General features: G+C 46.6%; 1 protein-coding gene across 2 annotated transcripts in view; it reads left to right on the top strand.

Moving 5' to 3' along the window:
• Positions 1–27,197, top strand: part of DYNC1I1 (dynein cytoplasmic 1 intermediate chain 1) — a 381,788-nt gene that overhangs the window by 184,651 nt on the left and 169,940 nt on the right. For both annotated transcript variants that reach the window (XM_056518938.1, XM_056518939.1), the window contains 2 exons: positions 5,361–5,460; positions 15,207–15,332. In XM_056518938.1, coding sequence (XP_056374913.1) covers positions 5,361–5,460; positions 15,207–15,332 — 226 coding nt within the window. The remainder of the gene's footprint in view (positions 1–5,360; positions 5,461–15,206; positions 15,333–27,197) is intronic.

The following is a 27,197-nucleotide window of genomic DNA, read 5'->3' on the forward strand; positions in this document are numbered from 1 at the left end:
CCTGAGTGCACAGAGCCCTCCTTGTCTTCAGTGTATAGAGCCCTGCTTGTCCTCAGTGTACAGAATCCTGCTTGTCCTCAGTGTACAGAGCCATGTTTGTCCTCAGTGTACAGAACCCTGCTTGTCCTCAGTGCATAGAGCTCTGCTTGTCCTCAGTGCACAGATCCCTGCATGTCCTCAGTGTGCAGAGCTCTGCTTGTCCTCAGAGCACAGGGCCCTGCTTGTCCTCAGAGCACAGAGCCCTGCTTGTCCTCAGTGTACAGAGCCCTGCTTGTCCTCAGTGTACACAGCCCTGCTTGTCCTCAGTGTACAGAGCCCCGCTTGTCCTCAGTGTACAGAGCCCTGCTTGTCCTCAGTGTACAGAGCCCTGCTTATCCTCAGTGTATAGAGCCCCCCTTGTCCTCAGTGCACAAAGCCCCGCTTGTCCTGAGTGCACAGAGCCCTCCTTGTCCTCAGTGTACAGAGCTCTGCTTGTCCTCAGTGTACAGAATCCTGCTTGTCTTCAGTGTTCAGAGCCCTGCCTGTCCTCAGTGTACAGAGCCCTGCTTTTCCTTAGTGTACAGAGCCCTGCTTGTCCTCAGTGTACAGAGCCCTGCTTGTCCTCAGTGTACAGAGCCCTGCTTGTCCTCAGTGTACAGAGCCCTGCTTGTCCTCAGTGTACAGAGCCCTGCTTGTCCTCAGTATACAGAGCCCTGCTTGTCCTCAGTGTACAGAGCCCTGCTTGTCCTCAGTATACAGAGCCCTGCTTGTCCTCAGTGTACAGAGCCCTGCTTGTCCTCAGTATACAGAGCCCTGCTTGTCCCCCCTCACTTCCTGTATTTGGTCTCTTTACAGAGACACAAAGGCAATAGCTGCAGGGACAAATATATACACATTTTTAACCAATATATATTACAAATATACATATAATTCTATTATCTACATTATATATAAAGTTTTCGCTAATGACAGGTACAGAAAAGCAGACGACTGGAACGACAAGTTCTGGATGTAAACAGAGAATATGACATTGTGTAATTCCAGATAGACAAAAGATACAATAGTGAAATAGTGAGCATATTGGTGTTACACATCATTCTACCCTCCTTATCCTTTATCCCACCATTGCGCTCATCATTGTTTGTCTCCTTAATTTCCCTAATGAATCAATAATTGATGTCAAACAAGGACAATACAGAGGGGAAAACATGAGAAAATTGTAACAGCGGAGCCTCTCCTGGGTGCAGTTCTCTGAAGAGACCCTCCACATCCTTAGAGACATCTGTTTCTTCATTATCAATATAATTTATAGTAAGATAGACACCGCCGGGAACAATAAAGCTTTACCCAAGAGATTGTCTGTCCATATATTACTGTTTAATTGGCTGATTAAGGGTATGTTCACACGTATGCAGATTTGATGCGCAGGACTTGATGCACAGGATTCTCTGCTGCAGATTTCAATGTAAACTAAATATCTGAGCACAGATTCTAATCGACAGTTACAAATCCTGCGCATCAAATCTGCACAGGATCCTGTACGTGTGAACGGACCCTAATTGTAATTTTACCTTGACTATCTACAGTATCTATCTATCTCATATCTATCTGTCTATCTATCTATCTCATATCTATCTCATATCTATCTATCTATCTATCTATCTATCTATCTATCTATCTCATATCTATCTATCTCATATCTATCTATCTATCTATCTATCTCATATGTATCTATCTACCTATCTATCTATCTCATATCTATCTATCTATCTATCTCATATCTATCTATCTACCTACCTATCTATCTCATATCTATCTATCTATATCATATGTTTCTATCTCATATCTATCAATCTATCTCATATCTATCTGTGGTGTCCCGGTACCGCATCTTATACGGTACCTATGTATGTGTGGGTCCCCATAGCCAGAGTCCCTAGGACGTAGGGATTCCTGTGATGTAGTCTACCCCTTGTCGCCTCTATTCCAGCTCATAGACCAGTAATTTATGTAAAGGTAATGTCAATACGGTAATATATATGTAAATAAATGGTTAGTTACCAGTTCCATAGCGTTGCAGGACCTGCGGGTCACATGACTAGGTGGACTCTATGGTATTGAGCTTAAGGACCTTTGGAGGCCCTGTGATGTAAGCAATCCCATTACTCTCTGTAATGGGGAGTGACAGATGTTCGGACCAATCGGATTTGCCACGCCCCCTGCCCATATAAGGGAGCGGCGGCCATCTTCTCTCTCTCTTGCTCCTGTACTCCTGACGTGGAAAGACCTCTACAGCAACTAACGCAGTGAGTTAGGCCTGAGCCTTGCGGCAACGGCTGAGTAATTCAGAATATAGAGTGTATCAATTCCCAGACACTCTGCAGCATCACCGGACCTAATATAACCCCTAAATCCGGACGGATCTGCAAATATCTACCCTAAATTCAGAGACTGTCTAAATAGCAAGGTCCGCAACAACTGTCAGTCACTAAGTAATATAAGGACTGTTTGTACGAGACTGTTACTGTGCCTTGGATGTATCGCAAGCACTTAAGTAAAGTTGTTCAAGTTCAATCTCTTTGTGGACCTTCAGTCATTTCATGCACCTATCGTTACTGGGAAGGGCGGCGATAGGCCGAAGCATTGCCTCAGCATACCAGCCCTCAGCCTGGAGTCACGAACTATAGGGTTAACATTAACCCCTCATATACTGATACTATACCACCACTACCATACACCCCCCAAGGGCTACCACATATCTATCTCATATCTATCTCTCTCTCTCTCTCATATCTATCTATCTATCTCATATCTATCTATCTCATATCTATTGATCTATCTCATATCTATCTATCTATCTAGCAAAAAGGAGGAATTGACTGCAGCACACCGGCGTATCCAGTAAACAATTGTAGCTTTATTCCATAGATACAAGGACTACGTTTCTGTGATCTCACACCACCATTGTCAAGTCCTGTGGTGTGAGACCACAGAAATGTAGTCCTTGTATCTATGGAATAAAGCTACAATTTTTTTTACTGGATACACCGGTGTGCTGCAGTCAATTCCTCCTTTTCTCCTGTCTACTTCATTGGACCTAGGACCGGGGTCCCTCTGACTGCCTGCACTCACTGCCTCTGACGCTACCTGGTGTGCTGCTCCCGCTTCATTTTTTGTCTATCTATTCCACTAGTCACCTCAGTATCTGACCCATACTGAGGGTAATGTTTGTGAACGGGGGTGTGATGAGGGCAGATGTTGTTACCCTAGGGGCAGATGGCATTAACCCCTTGTATTCGTGACGCCAGGGCATGGTTTAGCCTATAACCACCCAAAGGTATACCGCTGGATCCTGGGCTAGGCATGAGGGCAATAGAGACTCCAACGACAAGTTACGGACAATGGTAGCTTTACTGAGGGTAGACAGTTGGTAAAGTCTATACAATTCAGCCAGGGCCCAAAGAGGTGACCAGTGACACAGAGACCTTAAGGGCTTGCTGAGACTTGTAGCAGGACTGGACAATTGAATGCAGACCACGCTGACTTGACAGAAGACAGGGACTGACTTGACTCATAAAGCTGTGACTTTATCTTACTTGACTTGATGGCGGCTGCAGGACTGGACTTTGAGGTCTCCAACACTCTGGACACACACACTAGGCACGACTGCACTGGACCTCAGCCGAAAGAGAGAGAGAAGCTCCACCCAGGGGTTATATGGGGGAGACCAGCAGGGAGCCCATAGGTCACTGGTTCCTCCTGGGTAACAATCACATGACATAACTCTTAAGGATTCAACACCAGAGGTTAAGTCCTGGGGAAAAAAAAGTGTGGGAACTCAATTAAGATTTCCACTCAATTGTTGGTCCTGCTAATGGGAACAGTGTACCTGCTGTGGAAAAAGTACAGGAACTCCGTTCCCATGCGTTCCTGTTCAACACATTTTATAATACAATACACTGCAGAACATATGTACAGGGGGAAACAGGTGCAAGGGGCCCCGGGGACACTGAAGGAGGCTGCCTGACAGGAATGCAAGGGTATGGGGGTAACATCTCCCGTACTGGGCCACCACAATCAATTATCTCCAATAAGATCCACAATCAGAGTTTTATGAGAAGTCATTTATGTTTGTGACTTGTAAAGGAAATGTTTCTGTATTATTGATGATACATGAGCGTATTATTACTGCTGCTGCAGGCGGCTTTGGTGTATCGTTGTGTTTACATAAGGTTTTGTTGCAATACAGTGATCCCTCAACTTACAATGGCCTCAACATACAATAGTTTCAACATACAATGGTCTTTTCTGGACCATTGTAAGTTAAAACCAGACTCAACATACAATGTACAGACAGTTCAGATCTGTGAAACGTGTCAATGGCCGGAAGAACTGACCAATTAGAATGGGCATTTTACTGGTAAAACCCCTGTATTACTGAAGCGTATGCACTGACTGATGTCTGGTAGCGCCCCCTACAGTACAGGGAGGTATTACATGTTCTTTCTTACTCTTTATCTGTATTACTGAAGCGTATGCACTGACTGATATCTGGTAGCGCCCCCTACAGTACAAGGGAGGTATTACATGTTCTGTATTACTCTTTACCTGTATTACTGAAGCGTATGCACTGACTGATATCTGGTAGTGCCCCCTAAAGTACAGGGAGGTATTACATGTTCCGTACACTTTACCTGTACCAGAGTTACCTGCTCCTTTGGACACCAGGTGAGGGCAACTACATATTTTTTTTAGGATGTTGCCTGTACTGTACAGGACTTTGAAGAAGCTCCTGTCCTCTACATAGACCAGTGTTTCCCAAGCAGGGTGCCCCTAGCTGTTGCAAAACTACAACTCCCATCATGCCCGGACAGCCTTTGGCTGTCCAGGCATGCTGGGAGTTGTAGTTTTGCAACAGCTGGAGGCTTCCTGCTTGGGAAACACTGACATAGACAGTGATTTACAGCTTCCAGCAGATATTTCCTACTTTTATATGGAAGGATTTGCTTTATCTATATTAGTTATCTACTTATTTATCTTTAATCCTCACTTTTTCCTATTTTTGGATGACATTTTGGTGCCTTAAGAACAAATTACCAGGTTTCCATAGAGTTATGGTCTCAACATACAATGGTTTCAACATACAATGATCGTCCTGGAACCAATTAATATTGTAACTTGAGGGACCACTGTAGTTTGTATCATGTAGAATCTTTATATTTTACGTTATTGATAACATCTTTCCTGGAATCCTGGTTCTTCTGCCTAGTAATGTAATGATATGGAAGGAAAGAGGTATAGAGAATCTACCGCTAGTACATTTTACCAGTCCTAGTCCTGTCTATATAACATCCGCCATTTTCTCTTTTTCTTTCTTAAAGGGACATTCAAGCCGGGGCCAATCTCTCCTTTAATCGACAGTTCTACGATGAACATTGGTCGAAACATCGGGTGGTCACTTGTCTTGACTGGTCGCTGCAGGTAATACAGATAAGTGTGTAAGGATAGTTGTAGAAGAGGCCTTGGCCCAGCCTAGTGATAAACTGAGACTGTGACAGCAACGAAGGGCGATCCTGCTCCATATTAATGCCCATAGGGGGAAATTTATCAATGTTGGTGTAGGTAGAAGTTTTTTGTAGATCGTTTTGGTTGGTCTAAATGTGGTGCAATTGCACCAAATCCACCATACTTGTGCAAGGCACATGATAAATTTTGTGCCCTGTGGCAATTTTTTCACTGCCTTCAGGTACCACGCCATGGGTCGGACGCAGAGCGCCCGGTCTACAGAGTGTAAGGAGGTAAGGAGTGGTGTATAGCATATACATATACAGGGTGCAGACCATCACTACTTACCTCTGCCAGCTGTATAGTATACAGGGGTGCATAGTGTACCCATGTATTCTTTACTGGAGCCAAGCAAGGAAAGCATTAACCCACGCTGCTGCTGAGCAGTTCTGGGTTGAGTCTTTGTGCGCTATCCTGTATATACAGCTGTCTATAGATGACTGTATATACAGGATACAGTAGGCAGACAATAACAATTGGAGGCTCTATGTTTAGGAACACACTGCAGTATGCACACTGCATGCACACTGCCCAGGGGAGAGCGGCAAAAATGTACTAACCTTTTTTTTTTTTTTTTTATACCTTTTCTTCTCATTTCAGATACTGAGGACTACGTCAGATTCGGTGGATTGCGACGATGACCAGCGTTTTTTAAATTTCAATAAAAGGGTTAATGAGGGCTGTGGGGGAGTGGTTTTTTAAAGAATTTTTTTTTTCAATGTGTCGTTTTTTTATAATTGAATTTTTAGGCTTAGTAGTGGAAGCCGTCTTGTAGACAGAATCCATTACTAAGCCAGGGCTTAGCGTTAGCTCCAAAAACAGCTAGTGCTAGCCTCCAGTTATTAGCCCGGTACCCACCACCACAGGGGTCTTGGGAAGAGCTGGTACCAACGGGCCCGGAGCATCAAATATGGTGCTCCTGGGCCTAGGTGGTAACAGGCTGGCGTTATTTAGACTGGGGAGGGCCAGTAACAATGGTCCTTGCCAAACCTGTTAACATTGCTGCTTGGTTGGTATCTGGCTGATATTGAAAATAGGGGAACCACACATGTTTTTTATTTATTTATATTAAAAAAAAGCATAGGGTTCCCCCTATTTTCAGCATCAGCCAGATACTAACCAAGCAGCAACAGCCTGACGTTACCAGGGTTGGCAAGGACCATTATTACTGGCCCTCCCCAGCCTAAATAATGCCAGTCTGTTATCACCTAGGCCCAGGAGCACAATTTTTGACTCTCTGGGCCTGTTGGTACCGGCTCTTCCCGGCACCCCTGTGGCGGTGGGTACCAGGGTAATTACTAAGCCCAGCTTAGTAATGGATTCCATCAATAAGATGACTTGCACTACTAAGCCTAAAAATTCAATTATAAAAACACGACACATTGAAAAAAAAAAAATTTTATTTAAAAAAACACTCCCCCACAGCCCTCGTTAACCCTTTTATTGACATTGAAAAAATGCTGGTCATTGTTGCAATCCACCAAATCTGACGTAGTTCACGTATCTGAAATGATAAGAAAAGAAAAACACGAAAAATGGGTTAGTAAATTTTTCGTGCTCTCCCCTGGGGAGAGCGCACATAATGCAGCGTGTTCAGGGAGCCTCCAATTGTTGCTAAGCTACAACTCCCATCATGAGGTGCTTTAGTTAAGCAACAGTTGGAGTCTCCCTGTTTGGGAACGCACTGGCAGAAAGGCTCTATTCCCATTATGCAAAACGCAGAACAGAGCCATACTTACCACCCCGGCTTCAGGCCTGGATAGTGTAGCTCCGCCTCTTAATGATGTCATCATTAGGGGGTGGAGCAGTAAAGGTCGCAGGGGGTCTCAGGAGTGAGACCCCTCCCTGCGAACTGTCCCTCTGCCCTGGACTACTACTCACATCATGGGACATCTGTGTCCCATGATGGGAGTAGTTGTAGTACCGTAGCTCTCAGGGATGGCACTTGCACATCCCCTGCAGCAGGAATTTTTTTTGGACTGTTAGGACTACTACTCCCATCATGGACAGACTCTGCCCATGATGGGAGTTAAAGTCCAGGGGCTGAAGGGAAGATTGCAGCAGGTCATTCTCCAGAGATCCGATGCCATCAGCAGTTATAAAGCCGTGCTCCCCTGCAATGTATATACTACTGTGTAAACATTCATTTTTAAATTCCCCACCGGGAACCCTGAATGGCTGGCACCGAGGAGCCATTCAGGACTCCCAGCGGGGTTTTTTAAACTACTACTTTGACCCCCAAAAATCTGCCCCCATGCATATTTATAATATTTATTGGCCCCAGTGTGTTTATAATAATTAATTGGGCCCCAGTGTGCTTATCCTCACCCCCCCCCTCCAGTGTCCTTATTTCCCCTCCCGCTGCCTGCTCCTCATCTTCTTGGAGCAGAGCAGCAGCGGGACATGTCAGGAATCGGCGACGGTGAATGTATGAAGCCGACATGTCCCACATGTAGGCTTCATTAATTCACTGCCGCCCGACATGTCCCCCCTGCTGCTCCTAGCGCAATCAGAGCGCACCGCCAGGACATGACAATTCTCTGCTGCTCATCTCCGTCGGGTATGGAGCAGCAGAGAATAGACATGTCCTAGTGGTGCGCTGATTGCACTAGGAGCAGGGCAGCAGTGGGGACATGTCGGGCAGCGGGTTGAATGAATGAAGCCTACATGCAGGACATGTTGGCTTCATTCATTCATTCACCACTGCCGATTCCCAAAATTTCCAGCTGCTGCCCTGCTCCAAGAAGATGAGGAGCAGGCAGCGGGAGGGGGAATAAGGACACTTAGGGGGATAAGGATAAACATACTGGGGCCAATGAATTATTATAAACACACTGGAGCCAATGAATTGTTATAAATATGCATGGGGACATAAGTTTGGGGGTCAAAGTAGTAGTTTAAAAAACCCCGCCGGGAGCCCTGACTGGCTCCTCGGTGCTGGCCATTCAGGGCTCCCGGCGGGGGATTTAAAAATGAAAGTTTACGCAGTAGTATGTACATCGCAGGGGAGCGGAGCTTGTCGCCTGCTCCCCTGCTTTATAACTGCTGATCGCATTGGGTCTCAAAAGAGAGACCCGGTGCGATCAATCCCTTATCCCCTGTACTACTACCCCCAACATGGAACATACTCTGTTCCATGATGTGGGTAGTAGTACAAACACTAGTGTAGCCACCTGCAGACTCCCGCAGCCAGGGGACTACTACTCCCATCATGGAAATAAGTCTGTTCCATGATGGGAGTAGTAGTATTCCCGACTGCGGGAGTCTGCAGTTGGCTGATACTAATGGATGAAAAACTGATGCAAACGGATGCCACTAAATGGCATCCCTTTGCATCAGTTTGCATCCGTTATTAGAATGGTCCATTTAGGAGGCAATAATAACTTTACAAGTCGGCGGCACAGACGGGGAATATTGTATACAGACGGGGAATACTGTATACAGCTCTCACAATTCATAATCCCCACTGCCGGGAGACGAGAGCTCTGATTGGTGAATAGGTACAAGGTTCGGCCACCAGTAATACCGGTAGATTAGTTGTGTGGACTTCCGTACTCCAGAATGCCAAGCCAGCAAAGAGGAATGTCCCCAGTTCAACACTCTGCGTCTAAGTTGGGGAGACACAAAAGACTTCCCCGGAGGAACATGCTGAAGGTAGGAAGGCGCTGCTGAAATCAAACGCTCAGGTGGTACAATACGCTATGGAGTGGAGTCCAGTTCTACCACATTAGAGGACCTAGAAAGAGCATCGGCTCTGACATTCTTGTCCGCAGGACGAAAATGACTAAAGAAATTAAACCTAGAAAAGAATAGAGACCATCTGGCCTGCCGAGGGTTCAGTCGCTGTGCAGATATAAAAGATTCTTGTGATCCGTATAGATGCTGACTGGAAAAGACGAACCCTCCAATAGATGTTGCCACTCTTCCAAAGCAAGCTTAATTGCGAGAAGTTCCTGGTCTCCAATAGAACAGTTCCTCTCTGCAGGAGAAAATGTCTTGGAGCAGAAGCCACAAGTCACTGTTTTACCTTTGGAGGACTTTTGAGTCAGAACGGCGCCAGCTCCTACAGATGAGGTGTCAACATCTAGGAAGAAAGGTTTCTCAGGATCGGGTTTAGATAAGACTGGTGCCGAGGCAAATGCTGATTTTAATCTGGAGAAGGCTTCTTCAGCCTCAGGAGACCAGGATTTGGGATTACAGTACTTTTTAGTAAAGGCCCCAATAAGTGCAACCAATGAGGAAAAATGGGAAATGAACTGACGATAATAATTGGCAAATCCCAGAAAGCGTTGTATAGCCCGTAGGCCAGTAGGTCGTGGCCAGTCCAAAACTGTTGACAACTTATCAGGGCCCATCTGGAGACCTTGGTTGGAAACAATATACCCAAGAAACGGAAGACATGACTTCTCAAAAAGGCATTTCCAGAGTTTGGCATATAAATGATTGTCCCGGGGGCGTTGTAGGACCTGTCGCACATGTGAAATGATGCACAGGGTAAATTCTTCCCTGGTGAGGCGTAGTCCCTGGCAGAAGGTCGATAGGACAATCATAGCGATGATGCGGTGGAAGACTCTGCCTGCTTCTCGCAGAACACATCTGAATTATCACAATAAGATAGAGCCAGACCTGGCAGGGTAGGAGATGAAGAGATAGTCTTAGACTGAGTAGTTGTCAGACAGTGGTTCAGACAATAAGGTCCCCAGCGGGTTACCTCACCAGTATGCCAGTCGATATGCGGAGCATGGCGTTGTAGCCAGGGGAGACCGAGAAGTTGCTCCCAAATACAATGAGAAAGCACGTAGAACTAGCTCCTATCCTTATGTAACACACCCACTTGTCAGATAAGAGGTTCAGTGCAGAATTGCAGTGCACAATTCAGGGATTCTCCTTTGCTGTAATGTATATAGGCTTAATAAGCAGAGTTACTGGGAGACTGATTTTGTGAACCAGGGAGGCGTTGATAAAGTTTCCAGCGGATCCAGAGTCCAAAAAGGCTACAGTGGAGAATGATGCCCTGGAAGGATAAAATACTTGGACCAGCATGGTCAAACGAGGAGAGGAAGAATTCACACCTAGGGACGCCTCTCCCACGTGCCCTAGGTGCAAGTGTTTCCCAGATGAGTTGGTCGTAGAGAGCAGTCTTTGAGGAAATGCTCCGGGCTGGCACAATAGAGGCACAAGTTTTCAGTGCGCCGGCGGGACCTCTCTTGCTGGGATAATTGAGCACAATCCACCTGCATCCACCTGTCTTCGACAGAGGGCAAAGAGGGTGGTTGAGATGGACACTGGAACACGGGTGCCAAATGGGGAAAAGGACGTGTCCGAGTAGGTTCCCACTCTAGAAGAAGCTCCTCCTGCATCTCGGCAAAGCGCACATCAATTTGAGTGGCCAACTGAATAAGATCACTCAGGGAACACTGAGGATCCCATGCAGTGAGAACATCCTTGACTCTACTAGAAAGTCCCTTTTTAAAGGTGGCACACAGGGCTTCCTCATTCCAGGCCAATTTGGAGGCTAGGGTGTGGAATTGAACAGCGTAATCACCAACAGAAGAGTCCCCTTGGCGTAGGTTCAGTAGTGCAGTCTCAGCTGAGGAGGCCCGTGCAGGTTCTTCAAAGCACAGCGGAATTCCAAAAGGAAGGCCTGCAGATTGGAGGACACCGGATCATTTCTGTCCCAGAGAGGAGTAGCCCAGGCCAGGGCTTTTCCAGAAAGAAGACTGACCACAAATGCTACTTTAGCATGCTCTGTCGGGAACTGATCAGCCATAAGTTCCAAATGCATTGAACACTGGGTCACAAACCCTCTACATAATTTAGGGTCGCTTTCATATTTCGTCGGCAGAGACAGTCGTATCTTGGAAATTATGGAAGCCACTGAAGCTGCAGGCACAGGAAGAGCCACTGGAACTGATTGTGGCTGTTACGGCTATTGTGCGGTGAGGAGCTGCTGCATCATAGCAGATAACTGGTTCAGTTGTTGTGCTTGTTGCTCTATCTACAAAGACTGTTGAGCCACAATAGCAGAAAGATCTGCGACATTCGGCAGAGGCACCTTGGCAGGATCCATGGCCGGATCTTACTGTAAGGGGCACAGAAGAAGTGGATCCACTAAACCAATGTGGATGATGGCATGATCGGTACCAGGGAGCAGAGTCTAAGGTGCCACTGGTATTCACCAGAGCCCGCCGCAAAGTGGGAGGGACTTGCTGAGGCAGGCGGCACCCAGGTCGTTACCCCTGGCATAACCATCCACACAGGCTGCCGAGGTGACATGTGGCACTGGAAGAAAGATGCAAACTCATGGTCAGGAAAAGCAGAAGGTCAGGGCAGGTGGCACAGGAGCTAGTTAGGAACAAAGCAAGGAGGTCAGAACACAGCAAGGCAATTCAGAACAGGAACGCTTTCTCTTGGCAATGAGCACAAAGATCTGGCAAGGGAAAACATGAAGTGCTGACACTTAAAGAGTCAGCGAGCAGCAGTAACCAATTAAGAGCTTACTGGCCCTTTAAAATGCAGCGAGATGGGCCAGCGGAGGAAGCAGTGGCGAGTAATGTCCCGAAGTTCGCATGCGAGCGCGTCCTGCGATGTGAACCGTGGCACCGCCGGTAGAGGAGAAGGGGGCAGGAGAGCACTCGCGGCCAGTGTGTCTGGCTGGAGTGCTAGTTGTAACAAAGAGGTATATACCTTATGAGAATAAAAGGGTCAGGAATAAAAGAAAACCAATATGGATGAGTAAAAATGTTAAGCAATAAATGACAAAAATAAAGCATTTAAACTACTAAAACAGGATGGCAGTGAAGAAGCATTAAAAAGCTATAGAGAAAAAAGTAAAATATGTAAAAAAAAAAACAGACAAAAGCCGCAAAAACTGAGACAGAAAGACTAATTGCCAAAGAGAGTAAAACTAACCTCAAAATGTTCTTTAACTATATAAATAGCAAAAAAGTCAAAAATGAAAGTGTAGGCCCTTTAAAAAATGATGGGGAAGAAACTATAGACGGGGATCAGAAAAAAGCAAATATATTAAACAAATTCTTCTCCACTGTATTCACCGAGGAAAATGAAATGCCAGGTGAAATACAGTGTGATGAGGTGAACTCCCCTGTATAGGTCACCTGTCTAACCCAGGAAGAAGTACAGGTCACCTGTCTAACCCGGGAAGAAGTACAGTGCCGCCTACAAAAAAATCTAAATAAACAAATCGACAGGTCCAGATGGCATTCACCCCCGTGTTCTAAAGGAATTAAGTAATGTAATAGACAGACCCCTTTAATATTCAGGGACTCTATAGTGACAGGGACTGTTGCCCAGGACTGGCGCATTGCAAATGTGGTGCCAATATTTAAAAAGGCGTCAAAAAGTGACCCCAGGAATTATAGACCTGTTAGTTTAACCTCTGTTGTATGTAAATTGTTTGAGGGTTTCCTAAGGGATGCAATTTTGGAATATCTTGATAAAAATACCGTATTTATCGGGGTATACCACGCACCGGCCTATAACACGCACCCTCATTTTACCAAGGATATTTGGGTAAAAAAAGTTTTTTACCCAAATATCCATGGTAAAATGAGGGTGCGTGTGTGCGCATGTATACCCCGATACACCCCCAGGAAAGGCAGGGGGAGAGAGGCCGTCGCTGCCCGCATCTCTCCCCCTGCCTTTCCTGGGGTCTAGAGCCCTGCTGCCGCCGCTTCTCTCCCGCTGGCTATCTGCGCCGCTGCCCGTTCTCTCCCTCTGACTATCGGTGCCGGCGCCCCATTGCCGGCGCCGCTTCTCTCCCCCTGGCTATCAGCACCGGCAATGGGGCGCCGGCACCGATAGTCAGAGGGAGAGAACGGGCAGCGGCGGCAGACAGCCAGGGGGAGAGAAGGGGCAGCGGCACCCATTGCCGGCGCCGCTGCCCCGTTGCCTCCCCACATCCCCGGTTGCATAATTACCTGTTGCCTGGGTCGGGTCCGCGCTGCTTCAGGCCTCCGGTGTGCGTCCCCTGCTTCGTTGCTATGCGCTGCACAGCGCGGCGCACTGACGCCATGCGCCGCGCCGTGCAGCGCATAGCAACGAGTGAGTAAGTAACTGGCTCAGTGATAGGAAACAGAGGGTGGTTATTAATGATTCTTCTTCTGATTGGGTGACTGTTACTAGCGGAGACCACAGGGGTCAGTCTTGGGTCCTGTTCTATTTAATATATTCATTAATGACCTTGTAGAGGGTTGAAGAGTAAAGTAGCAATCTTTGCAGATGATACTAAACTCTGTAAAGCGGTAAACACAATAGAGGACAGTGCACTGTTACAAATGGATCTAGATAGATTGGAGGTTTGGGCTGGGAAGTGGCAGATGAGGTTCAACAATGATAAATGTAAGGTAATGCACATGGGGAAGAAAAATCCGGTCTGGGGTTATGTATTAAATTGGAGAACACTTGGGACCACTGACGTGGAAAAGGACTTAGGAGTCTTAGTTAACAGTAAATTTAGCTGTAGTGAGCAGTGTTGGGCAGCTGCTGCCAAGGCAAATAAAATCATGGGGGGCATCAATAGGGGCATAGATGCCCACGACAAGGAAATAATTCTACCGCTGTACAAATCACTAGTCAGAGCACACATAGAATACTGTGTACAGTACTGGTCAGACCACACATAGAATACTGTGTACAGTACTGGTCAGACCACACATAGAATACTGTGTACAGTACTGGTCAGACCACACATAGAATACTGTGTACAGTACTGGTCTGACCACACATAGAATACTGTGTACAGTACTGGTCAGAGCACACATAGAATACTGTGTACAGTACTGGTCAGACCACACATAGAATACTGTGTACAGTACTGGTCAGACCACACATAGAATACTGTGTACAGTACTGGGCAGACCACACATAGAATACTGTGTACAGTACTGGTCAGACCACACATAGAATACTGTGTACAGTACTGGTCAGACCACACATAGAATACTGTGTACAGTACTGGGCACCAGTGTACAAGAAAGATATAGTGGAGCTGGAGAGGGTTCAAAGACGGGCAACCAGGGTAATACGGGGAAGGGAGGACTACAGTACCCAGAAAGATTATCAGAATTAGGGTATTTAGTTTAGAAAAAAGAAGGCTTAGGGGAGACCTAATAACTATGTATAAATATATCAGGGGACAGTACAGAGATCTCTCCCATGATCTATTTATACCCAGGACTGTATCTTTAACAAGGGGGCATCATCTACGTCTAGAGGAAAGAAGGTTTCTACACCAGCACAGACGGGGTTCTTTACTATAAGAGCAGCGAGACTGTGGAATTCTCTGTCTGAGGAGGTGGTCATGGGGAACTATGTAAAATAATTTAAAAGGGGTCTGGATGCATTCTTGGAGAGTAATAACATCACCGGTTATGGATACTAGAATTATAGGGACAGAACGTTGATCCAGGGATTTATTCTGATGCCAAATTTTTGCCTCTAGTATGAGTTTTTTTTTTTGCCTTCCTCTGGATCAACTCAGTAGGGACTCATTAGGGTTATAGGTTGAACTTGATGGACTCTGGTCTTTTTTCAACCTTATGAACTATGTTACTATCTTACCTTTTAAAGTGTGTGTTTCTCTAGGTAGAATACTCTACAGTCACAATGAATGCTAAATTTCTGTTCCATCTGTGTTTCAGTATCCAGAACTAATGGTGGCATCTTATAATAATAATGAAGACGCCCCTCATGAACCCGATGGTGTCACCTTGGTATGGAACATGAAGTTCAAGAAAACCACTCCAGAATATGTATTCCATTGTCAGGTGAGGCCGCGTTGTCACGTGACATAGATAGATAGATAGATAGATAGATAGATATGAGATAGATAGATGTGAGACGGATAGATAGATACATATGAGATAGATAGATGGATATGAGATAGATATGAGATAGATAGATAGATAGATAGATAGATAGATAGGGTAGATAGATAGATAGATAGATATGAGATAGATAGATAGATGTGAGACAGACAGATAGATAGATATTAGATAGATAGATAGATAGATGTGAGACAGATAGATATTAAATAGCTAGATATGAGATAGATAGATATGAGATAGATAGATATGAGATAGATAGATAGATAGATATGCGATAGATAGATATGAGATAGATAGATGGATATGAGATAGATATGAGATAGATAGATATGGTAGATAGATAGATAGATAGATAGATAGGAGATAGATAGATATGAGATAGATAGATATGAGATAGATAGATTGATATGAGATAGATAGATAGATAGATGTGAGACAGATAGATATTAAATAGATAGATATGAGATAGATAGATGGATATGAGATAGGTATGAGATATATAGATATGACATAGATAGATAGATAGATATGAGATAGATAGATAGATAGATGTGAGACAGATAGATAGATAGATATGAGATAGATAGATAGATGTGAGACAGATAGATATTAAATAGATAGATATGAAATAGATAGATATGAGATAGATAGATATGAGATAGATAGATGGATATGAGATAGATATGAGACAGATAGATATGGTAGATAGATAGATAGGAGATAGATAGGAGATAGATAGATATGAGATAGATAGATATGAGATAGATAGATGGATATGAGATAGATATTAGATAGATATGGTAGATAGATAGATAGATATAATATAGATAGATAGATATGAGATAGATAGATACTGTACATAAATAGATTGATGGACAGACATAAGAGAGATAGATGTCATAGAAATCCCTTTTATTATAAAACATATTTTTAACCCTTTTAGCATGTTGAGGTATTAGAGAATCTTTCCTTCTTTCCTGGTTTTGACACCTCCCGGGTGAAGTTCCTGTTAGTTGTCATAGTAACCGGAGGCCTGCGGATTAGCAGTAGAATTTCGGAGCCTCCCTCTGCCCACTCTACACATCATCCCTATTCCCTCTGACTGTGGTATTCATGATAAACTCTGCGGGCGATGTCTGCCCACTACTGCGCCAGGTTCATGATGGATTTTTTTCTTATTGACTCAATGTTACTATAAAGAAATAAAATAATTTACCAGAACCACATCAATAACTGACCAACTACACATACCATCGCTGCCATTACCATGTCAGATGGGGCATACAGTATATATATTTTTTGAGCCGAGGAACGTGCTCTCGAATCACCCAAAGTGCAAGAAAAGTGCAAATGTGTTACACAAAAAAAACATGCACAGAGGAAGCAGGATGCGGTCTATCGCAAGTCCTTATCTGACAGGAGAGAGGCCCCCAACAAACCTTACCCTCCGCCTCCGGACCAAAAGGTACCTGCGAGGTTCCAGGTTCGTTGTACCTTTTCGCCAAAGCTACTAAGGGAACACAAATGCTCCCGGCATCCCCCTACGGTATCTGCCCGCGTAGGAGTACCCGGGGTTTTTGCAGGGAGGTGAGGACCTCCCCTAGACCGCTAGGAGGGACACCCAAAAGGGCTACCGCATCCCAACAATCCTGTGGACACGTGACACAGTGACAAAAAGAAAGAAATAAGTGAATGTGCGCAGATATACTGCCCGGACATCTGGCCGGATCTATAAAACAAATGTCTGATCCTAGCCAGATGGGGCATATGCTCCTGGGCCATCATCTCTTTGGTGACCGAGTGGTCCTCATCCATCTACCTTGCCTTTTCTTTAACCATGTGGAAACCACTACTAGATTGGGGAAACGTTGTTCCCATTGAGCAATGCCATGATGTCCCCATGCCCATCTGACTGAAGCCCTCGATAGCTGTGGTCAGTGGTAAGAAGAAGCTTTACCCCTCCGGGGCAACACTATAGGGGGTGCAGCAGTAACAGTCATACCGGGCCCCAAATAGGGTTGCCACCTTTCGTGCACAAAAAAATAAATAAATACCGGCCATGCTAATTTGCATAATTAATTATATATGCGTGACATCACAGGATACACATATGCGGGAGAAATTTTCTCCTATTCTGACCCCTATAACTTTTTTATTTCTCCATATACTGGGCCTGTATGAGGGATCATTTTTTGTGCCTCGATCTGTAGTTTTTAACAGGACCGTTTCTGTTCTGATGTGACTTTTTGATCGCTTTTTTCTTTTCTTTTTAGCGAATTCAGGAGTTGCAGTTAGTTACTAACTACAACTCCCAGCATGCCCTGATACAGCAGGGCAACTACACTACAAGAAAACTACAACTCCCAGCATGTTGGACTATATAGTAGTATGTAGTATAGGTCAGTGTTTCCCAATCAGGGGTGCCTCCAGCTGTTGCAAAACTACAACTCCCGGCATGTTGGACTATATAGTTGCATATAGTATAGGTCAGTGTTTCCCAACCAGGGGTACCTCCAGCCGTTGCAAAACTACAACTCCCAGCATGTTGGACTATATAGTAGTATATAGTATAGGTCAGTGTTTCCCAACCAGGAGTGCCTCCAGCTGTTGCAAAACTACAACTTCCAGCATGTTGGACTATATAGTAGTTTATAGTATAGGTCAGTGTTTCCCAACCAGGGGTGCCTCCAGCTGTTGCAAAACTACAACTCCCAGCATGTTGGACTATATAGTAGTATATAGTACATGTCAGTGTTTCCCAACCAGGGGTGCCTCCAGCTGTTGCAAGACTACAACTCCCAACATGTTGAACTATATAGTAGTATACAGTATAGGTCAGTGTTTCCCAACCAGGGGTGCCTCCAGCTGTAGTTTTTCAACAGCTGGACGCACTCTGGGAAACACTGGTATAGTATATGGTACAACATTTGGGAGTTGGAGGATTGATTGGATAAATACCGGCCATTACTCTACCGGTATTTTTTATATAAAAATACCAGCAGGGTGGCCAAAATACCGGCTGTACTGGTAAAATACCGGCCAGGTGGCAACAATAAATGTGGGTCCCCTTTAATTTTTACCCAGTAACCACCACACTGATGACATTTTGATGATGCCATGAACATTTTCCCTACAATGCTGCTCATGTTAACATGATTCTGTCCACACTTCCACCATTGTGAATCCGGCTGTTATAGTGTTGACGCCATGCAGGTACCGCTACAGTGGTCATGGCTTCGTCTATGGTTAGCACTGGTGGACTATAAAGAAACGTGTGGCTACTTGTTCACTACCAAAATAAAAGGGATTCGGGAAGGTTTTTTTTATACCGCTGAATGAAGCCGGGTCATTGGCCAGAAGACGTCTTCACCCTTGAGTGCTGATGTGACTGCGATAGAAGATCAAGATGTCTAAGGTGGGATGGGGGCCCCCACCCATTGCGGGCCCCCACCCATTCCTTTACACATGTATCTCCACCAGCCCATTTTAAGAACTGTACAGAGTAGTAGAAAATCCCCATCGCAAACATATGCTGCTCTGGACAGTTCCTAAAATGGACAGAGATGTCAGCAGAGAGCACTGTGGTCATGATGTCAGCAGAGAGCTCTGTGTTCCAAAAAGAAAAGAATTTCCTCTGTAGTATTCAGCAGCTAATAAGTACTGTAAGGATTAAGATTTTTTTATTAGAAGTGATTTACAAATCTGTTTAACTTTCTGGCACCAGTCGATTTAAAAAAAAAAAATTAAGTTTTCCACCAGAGTGCCCCTTTAAGACCAATCTCCAGTCAGTCATCAACCACAACTCCCTCCTCCGTCTTCTGAAACTCCCTCATCTGAAACTCTGTCATCCCTCAGACAAAAAACTTCCTGCCATATAGCAGAGCTGAATCAGTGTTGGCTCTCTGCGATACGGGTTCTGCTGTACATGCTAGTCAGTGTCGGCTCTCTGCTATACGGGTTCTGCTGTACATGCTATTCAGTGTCGGCTCTGCTATACGGGTTCTGCTGTACATGCTATTCAGTGTCAGCTCTGCTATACCGACTCTGTAGAACATGTAGTGTCTGTGGCACATGCGCAAGTTTCACAGTTTCGACTCTGCTATAGACGCTGTGCAGCGTCGGCTCTGCTATGTGGCAGGAAGTTTCGTCTGAGGGAGAATCGTCTGAGGGATGACGGAGTTTTGGACGAGGGAGTTTTGGATGAGGGAGGAGGGAGCTGTGGCTGATGGATGATGGCGAATGGTGTGAAGGAGGAGGCGGGACACTGTTTTGCCTGACAGGGGATGGAGTTGCGGCTGATGACTGACGGACATTGGTCCGAGGGAGGAGGCGGGACGCTGTTTTGCGTGATGGGGGCAGAGTTGCAGCTGATGACTGACGGACATTGGTCCGAGGGAGGAGGCGGGCGCTGTTTTGCCTGACTGGGGACGGAGTTGTGGCTAATGACTGACGGACATTGGTCCAAGGGAGGAGGCGGGACACTGTTTTGCCTGACGGGGGAGGGAGTTGTGGCTAATGACTGACGGACATTGGTTTGAGGGAGGAGGCGGGACGCTGTTTTGCCTGACGGGGGAGGGAGTTGTGGCTAATGACTGACGGACACTGGTCCGAAGGAGGAGGCGGGACGCTGTTTTGCCTGACTGGGGACGGAGTTGTGGCTGATGACTAACAGCCATTGGTCCAAAGGAGGAGGCGGGACGCTGTTTTGCCTGACGGGGGAGGGAGTTGTGGCTAATGACTGACGGATATTGGTCTGAGGGAGGAGGTGGGACGCTGTTTTGCCTGACGGGGGACTGAGTTGTCGCTAATGACTGACGGACATTGGTCCGAGGGAGGAGGTGGGACGCTGTTTTGCCTGACGGGGGACTGAGTTGTCGCTAATGACTGACGGACATTGGTCCGAGGGAGGAGGTGGGACGCTGTTTCGCCTGACGCGGGACGGAGTTACGGCTGACCACTGACAATGTCCTAAAATGGACGCCGTAGTATTGGGGCAAGTACAGTATTGGAACCCCCATAAAACCTTTGACTATAACTCACCCCCCCCCCCCCACCCCCATTGTAACCCGTTATAATGTAAAGCTCACACATAGTCTATTTACGAGTCAGTCTGAAGATATTAGCGAAAACCATAGGAGCGAGAACTGGAGGTTCTGTGAAAGCCTTCTGAGCACATCGTAGGTGTTGATATCCAGCTGAGAACATAGCACAAATGGGATTACTTTTTTTTTTGCCATGAGCCTTGGTGAAGAATTATGGGTGTTTTCTTAATGACAAGAGGGTTGACTCACTTGTGTGGTTTGTTTGGCGCTGCCCCCAGATTTTACATTTCATCGCTTTTTATAGTATATTTTTTGTGGTACTATAGGTTCCTTTGCCAAAAGGTGAAGATTTAGGTAATTGAAGGCTGTTTGCGTTGCGTTAGTCGTAGTCAGAAGAGATTAGTCACAGGTGTTCCTTCATTAAGTTGGCAGGGCACCCCTCACCCGCGGTCATTGACACCTTCCTAGTAATGTGTTCAGGGGCCCGCAGCTGAAACGCTTGCCACCCTGCCAGTTTCTTAAAGGGATTTTATAGCTTCACCTCAACAGTTTTATCATTGTGAAATGAAAAGTCCTGCAACTTTCCGATATATTTTGTGATTCAAAATCACATTGTTTTAAAGAGTTCTGCTTGCTGTCAGTGAATGCAAGCCTGAAAGGAGATGAAAGCCTGTACAGACTTGAGGTTTCTCACAGATGGTTTGTTACTGTAGTTTGGTTGCTTGTAGATTATTGTAGGAACACATTGCTTTTCTGGTTTTATCACAGGTATCCATCAGCATCTTGCCAAAAATGGGATGCTGATTATACTGTTATGTGTGTATCTCTAACAGCAGAAAAGTGAGTGCAGTTCTGGAGTATAATACAGGATATAACTCAGGATCAGTATAGGATAAGTAATGTAATGTATGTACACAGTGACCTCACCAGCAGAATAGTGAGTGCAGCTCTGGAGTATAATACAGGATATAACTCAGGATCAGTACAGGATAAGTAGCTCTAGAGTATAATACAGGCTATAACTCAGGATCAGTACAGGATAAGTAATGTAATGTATATACACAGTGACCTCACCAGCAGAATAGTGAGTACAGCTCTGGAGTATAATACAGGATATAACTCAGGATCAGTACAGGATAAGTAATGTAATGTATGTACACAGTGACCTCACCAGCAGAATAGTGAGTACAGCTCTGGGGTATAATACAGGATATAACTCAGGATCAGTACAGGATAATTAATGTAATGTATGTACACAGTGACCTCACCAGCAGAATAGTGAGTACAGCTCTGGAGTATAATACAGGATATAACTCAGGATCAGTACAGGATAAGTAATGTATGTATACAGTGACCTCACCAGCAGAATAGTGAGTACAGCTCTGGAGTATAATACAGGATAAAACTCAAGATCGGTACAGGATAAGTGTTAGGATTCGGCAGGCTGGATGCGGATCCTCTGTGTCAGCGAGGGATTGGCATGGACCGTACCGGTGGACCGGTTCTAAGTTGCTACTGATATTCACCAGAGCCCGCCGCAAAGCGGGATGGTCTTGCTGCGGCGGTAGCAACCAGGTCGTATCCACCGGCAACGGCTCAACCTCGCTGACTGCTGAGAAGACGTGGGACAGAAGGACTAGACAGAGGCGAGGTCAGACGTAGCAGAAGGTCAGGGCAGGCGGCAAGGTTCGTAGTCAATGGTAACTGCAGAAGGTCTGGAAACACTGGTAAGGCAATCACAGGAAACGCTTTCACTAGGCACAAGGGCAACAAGATCCGGCAATGCTGGGAAGGGGAAGTGAGGTTATAAAGGCGTGGAGCAGGTGGGAGCTAATTACACTGATTGGGCCAGGCACCAATTAGTGGTGCACTGGCCCTTTAAATCTTAGAGAGCTGGCGCGCGCACGCCCTAGAGAGTGTAGCCGTGCGCGCCAGGACGTGACCGCCGGGGACCGGGACAGGTGAGCAGATTGGGATGCGAACCGCCAGCTGGCGCGTCCCGCTATGCGGATCGCTTCCCCGCCGGCAGTGTCAGTGCAGTGCTCCCGGTCAGCGGGTCTGACCGGGGCGCTGCAGAGAGTAGAACGCCGCGAGCGCTCCGGGGAGGAGCAGGGACCCGGAGCGCTCGGCGTAACAATAAGTAATGTAATGTATATACACAGTGACCTCACCAGCAGAATAGTGAGTACAGCTCTGGAGTATAATACAGGATATAACTCAGGATTAGTACAGGATAAGTAATGTAATGTATGTACATAGTGACCTCACCAGCAGAATAGTGAGTAAAGCTCTGGAGTATAATACAGGATATAACTCAGGATCAGTACAGGATAAGTAATGTAATGTATGTACATAGTGACCCCACCAGCAGAATAGTGAGTACAGCTCTGGAGTATAATACAGGATATAACTCAGGATCAGTACAGGATAAGTAATGTAATGTATGTACACAGTGATCTCACCAGCAGAATAGTGAGTACAGCTCTGGAGTATAATACAGGATATAACTCAGGATCAGTACAGGATAAGTAATGTAATGTATGTACACAGTGACCTCACCAGCAGAATAGTGAGTACAGCTCTGGAGTATAATACAGGATATAACTCAGGATCAGTACAGGATAAGTAATGTAATGTATGTACACAGTGACCTCACCAGCAGAATAGTGAGTGCAGCTCTGGAGTATAATACAGGATATAACTCAGGATCAGTACAGGATAAGTAATGTAATGTATGTACACAGTGACCCCACCAGCAGAATAGTGAGTACAGCTCTGGAGTATAATACAGGATATAAATCTAGATTTTCCTAGCTTGTGACGGAAAATATTAGTTATATGAAGACAGGAGGCGAGTATCTAATGCATTAATCTTTCTTTATTAATGCCCATAGCAGAATTTTTATAACTTCTTTTTAATAAAATTCAAACAAAAACTACAACTCCCAGCAGTCCTAGCAATGCTGTAAGCCACACCTAGGCTGGTGGCCCCTATATAATGGACTGCCTCGGGATGATCCTCCTCTTTCTTGATGCGATGAACTCAGCAACACTGGAACACGATAGCCATCCGGAACACCGTACCGCCACTGGAGCTTTCGGCCAGCCGGCCCGCACTTCCCGACTCCAAGTCTGGAACCTCACCAACAATTCTATCCCAACGGGGATTGTAACGGAGGGACGTCATCCCAACAGGGGATGAAGAAAACTGAAGAGCTGCACGAACAGGTCAATCACCAACGTGGACACGTCGTCGATTTTCAGTAACCTGAGGAGAGACAAAGACATCCGTCACAGGGTTGGGTTGGGAGGGAAGATACTCGCCTCCTGTCTTCATATAACTAATATTTTCCGTCACAAGCTAGGAAAATCTAGATTTATATATCAGACAGGAGGCTCATATCTTATGCAGGTTCAAAGCCAGCAACCAGATAAAATACATACGAACATAAGCAAAACATCACAAAACCGACATGGAGACATGTTCCTCCGGTCTGAAGTAGAAATGACGAAAGGTAGATTCAGAAGACCAGTCAGCCGCCATTAAGAGATCAGCAAGGGAGCCACCCGTCGTGACCACTTTAGTGGCCATAGCGCCCCTGGATGAGTGTGCTCCAAAAAGGGACACGTCTATGCCCGCCATTTCCATGGCGGATCGGACCCACCGCGCCAGGGTTGCGGAGGTGACCGGATGGTGAGGCTTGACATAAGAGACAAGGAGTTGAGAAAAGTCAGGAGAGCGCAGCTCAGCAGTGAGCGACTCGTAAGTTTGAAGGCAACGAACAACACAGAGGCGAGGATGTGCTGGAAAATAAGGGTAGAAAACTGAATGCAAACTCGTTTTGGTCCTGCGTACCACCGAGAAGTTTACACCTCGAGGCGAGAATTGACGCCTAGAGATGTCCAGGGCTCTAACATCCGAGACTCTCTTAATGGAGACCAGGCACAATAGGACCGTTAGTTTGTAGGACAACAGGCGCAAAGAAAGCGCCTCATTGTCCTCCCAGCCGAAGAACATGTCCAGCAATCGGGAAACATCCCAAGTGGATTGATATCTTGGACGAGGAGGACGCTTAAATCTTATACCGCGCAACAACCTACACACCAATGGGTGTTTGCCAACCGGCAATGAGTCCACCGGGTAGTGATAAGCGGAAATTGCCGACCGGTACACGTTGATGGAGCTGAATGATTTACCGGATTCAAAAGAATCCGCCAGGTAATTTACTATTATGGATATAGGCGCTTGTATGGGATCAACCTGTCGTTGATCACACCAACGCACCCAAAGTCTCCAGGCTGATCGATATGCCGATCGAGTCCCGGGGGCCCAGGCCAGGGCGAGTAGGTCCCTAGCTGATTGAGAAAGGTCGCCGTCTGTGTCCGGCACCCTGAAACCAACCACGCTAGGAGAGTCAGGTTGCCCTCCGCTACTAGAGGGTGGATACACCCGGTTGGGTTGGAGAGAATTTGCGGGAAACTCGGCAGTAACCTGGGATAATCCAAGGTCATCCCCAGAAGGAGGGGAAACCAGGGTTGTGTCGGCCACCATGGGGTGATCAACACAATGTTCGCCCTCTGGTTCGTTAGATGTAGAAGAACTTTGGGGATCATGGAGAACGGGGGAAACGCATAGTGCGTTCCCTCCGGCCATATTTGGCGAAAGGCGTCGACCGCGACTGCCTCCGGGTCTGGTCGCCAGCTGAAGAATCGAGGAAGATGATGATTGAGTCGTGAGGCAAAGAGATCTATGCTCAACGGACCCCAAAGGAGATTCAGCTGAAGGAAGATGGAACGATCCAGACGCCAATCGCTGGAGTCCAGGAGATAGCGAGAATTCCAATCGGCTACCGCATTGGAAACCCCTGGAATATATTCTGCCAACGGTACGATGTTGCGGGAGAGACAGAAGTTCCAAAAACCCTTCGCGATGTCGGCAAGGATCTTGGATCTGGTGCCCCCCAGGCGGTTGACATATTGCACCGCCGCAACATTGTCCATGCGTAATAATACGCAGCAATTGGAGACCTCCGACAGGAAGCTCTTGACGGCAAATGATGCCGCCAGAAGTTCTAATGCATTGATGTGGAGGAGGGTTTCCTCTGAGGACCAGGTCCCTCCTGTAGTGGCGTCTCCAAAACGAGCGCCCCAGCCTAGGCGGCTCGCATCCGACTCTAGAATGAAGTCCGGACTGGAATTGAAGATCGTCTTGCCATTCCATTCGACGGCATGACGTAGCCACCACCGCAATTCTGCCGTGGCCTCCGCATCGAGGGGTATCTCGTCTGCGTACTTGAGGCCTTGCCGAAGATGAAGGATTTTGAGTCTCTGGAGGGCCCTGTAGTGAAGAGGGGCCGGAAATATGGCCTGAATGGAGGCCGCCAAGAGACCCACCAAGCGAGCTAGGGTTCGCAACGACAAAAAGCCTTTGCGCAAAACTGCCCTGATCTCTTTGCGAATGAGAGCCAACTTTGCTTTGGGCAAGCGCAATACAGCTTGATTGGTGTCCACCAAGAAACCCAAGAACTCCAGCTCCTGTACAGGGGCGAGGACTGATTTCTCGTGGTTGATTAGAAATCCTAGGCCTTGTAGGAGAGAAAGCGTCCACCCCAAGTGGAGAGAGGCTTGGTGCTTTGAGCGAGCCATGATGAGGATGTCGTCCAGATAAATGATCAGACGAACCCCTCTGCTCCTCAGGGAAGCCACCACCGGTTTCAATAGTTTGGTGAAACACCAGGGGGCAGACGAGAGACCGAAAGGAAGGCAAGAAAATTGCCACATCCGATCTCTCCAGATGAAACGGAGTAGTTGTTGGGAAGCCGTGTCCATGGGGACGGTGAGATAGGCGTCTTTTAAGTCCACCTTCACCAGCCAGTCTCCCGTTTGAAGAAGGTCCCGAAGGCAATGTATGCCCTCCATTTTGAAATGTCGATAGGCGACATGTTGGTTGAGATCCCGAAGGTTTATCACGGGGCGGAATCCGCCTCCTTTTTTCTTGACGAGGAAAAGGTTGCTGACAAACCCCGGGGATGACGGGTTGACCTCTACAACCGCTCGCTTGGACAGAAGGTCTTGCAATTCTTTGTCTATGAGGGTAGTGTTTTGAAGTGAAAACCGGATGGGAAGGGGTAGTATGCCCAATTCCGGAGGGGTGAGAAGATCTATATGGCAACCCGTTATAGTCGTGAGAATCCACGGGTCTGCCGTAATCGCAGACCAGGCGTGGATAAAATACTGAAGACGGCCCCCAACAGGAATGTGTGATAGTGGAATGGGTGGAACACTTACCGGTAGGAGGGCGAGATCGGGGATATCCTCTGCCTCCACGGCCGTGCCACGGTCTGCCCCTGGGCGGGAAGAATGGCGCCGGTTGAGCCACTGGCATGGTATAGGAGGGTGGAGCCTGGGGATACAGCGGTGGAGCCGTTGCCCTGGAATACGGCCTGTATGAAGGGGTCCGGCCGGCAGAACGGCCCCTATTTCTGCCGGCCCGGGGGAAAACCTTGTTGGCCCCTGATTTCTTTAGAGAAGTTTGGGCCTTGTCCAGACTATTGAAAAGCCCAACAAATTTGTTAATGTCTTTTACCAGGTTATCCCCAAAAAGCATACCCTCTGCCGAGGGTCCTGGTTCAGTTTCGGCTAGGTGGGTCAATTGCGGGTCAAGCCGCATCAGGATAGAGCGCCTGCGCTCAGTAGAGCACGCTGTATTGGCGCTGCCGACCAGACATATGGCCCTTTGGGCCCACCCCCGGAGTTGGGTCAG

The sequence above is a fragment of the Hyla sarda genome, chromosome 5 (genome assembly GCF_029499605.1).
Source record: "Hyla sarda isolate aHylSar1 chromosome 5, aHylSar1.hap1, whole genome shotgun sequence".
NCBI classification, from domain to species: Eukaryota; Metazoa; Chordata; class Amphibia; order Anura; family Hylidae; genus Hyla; species Hyla sarda.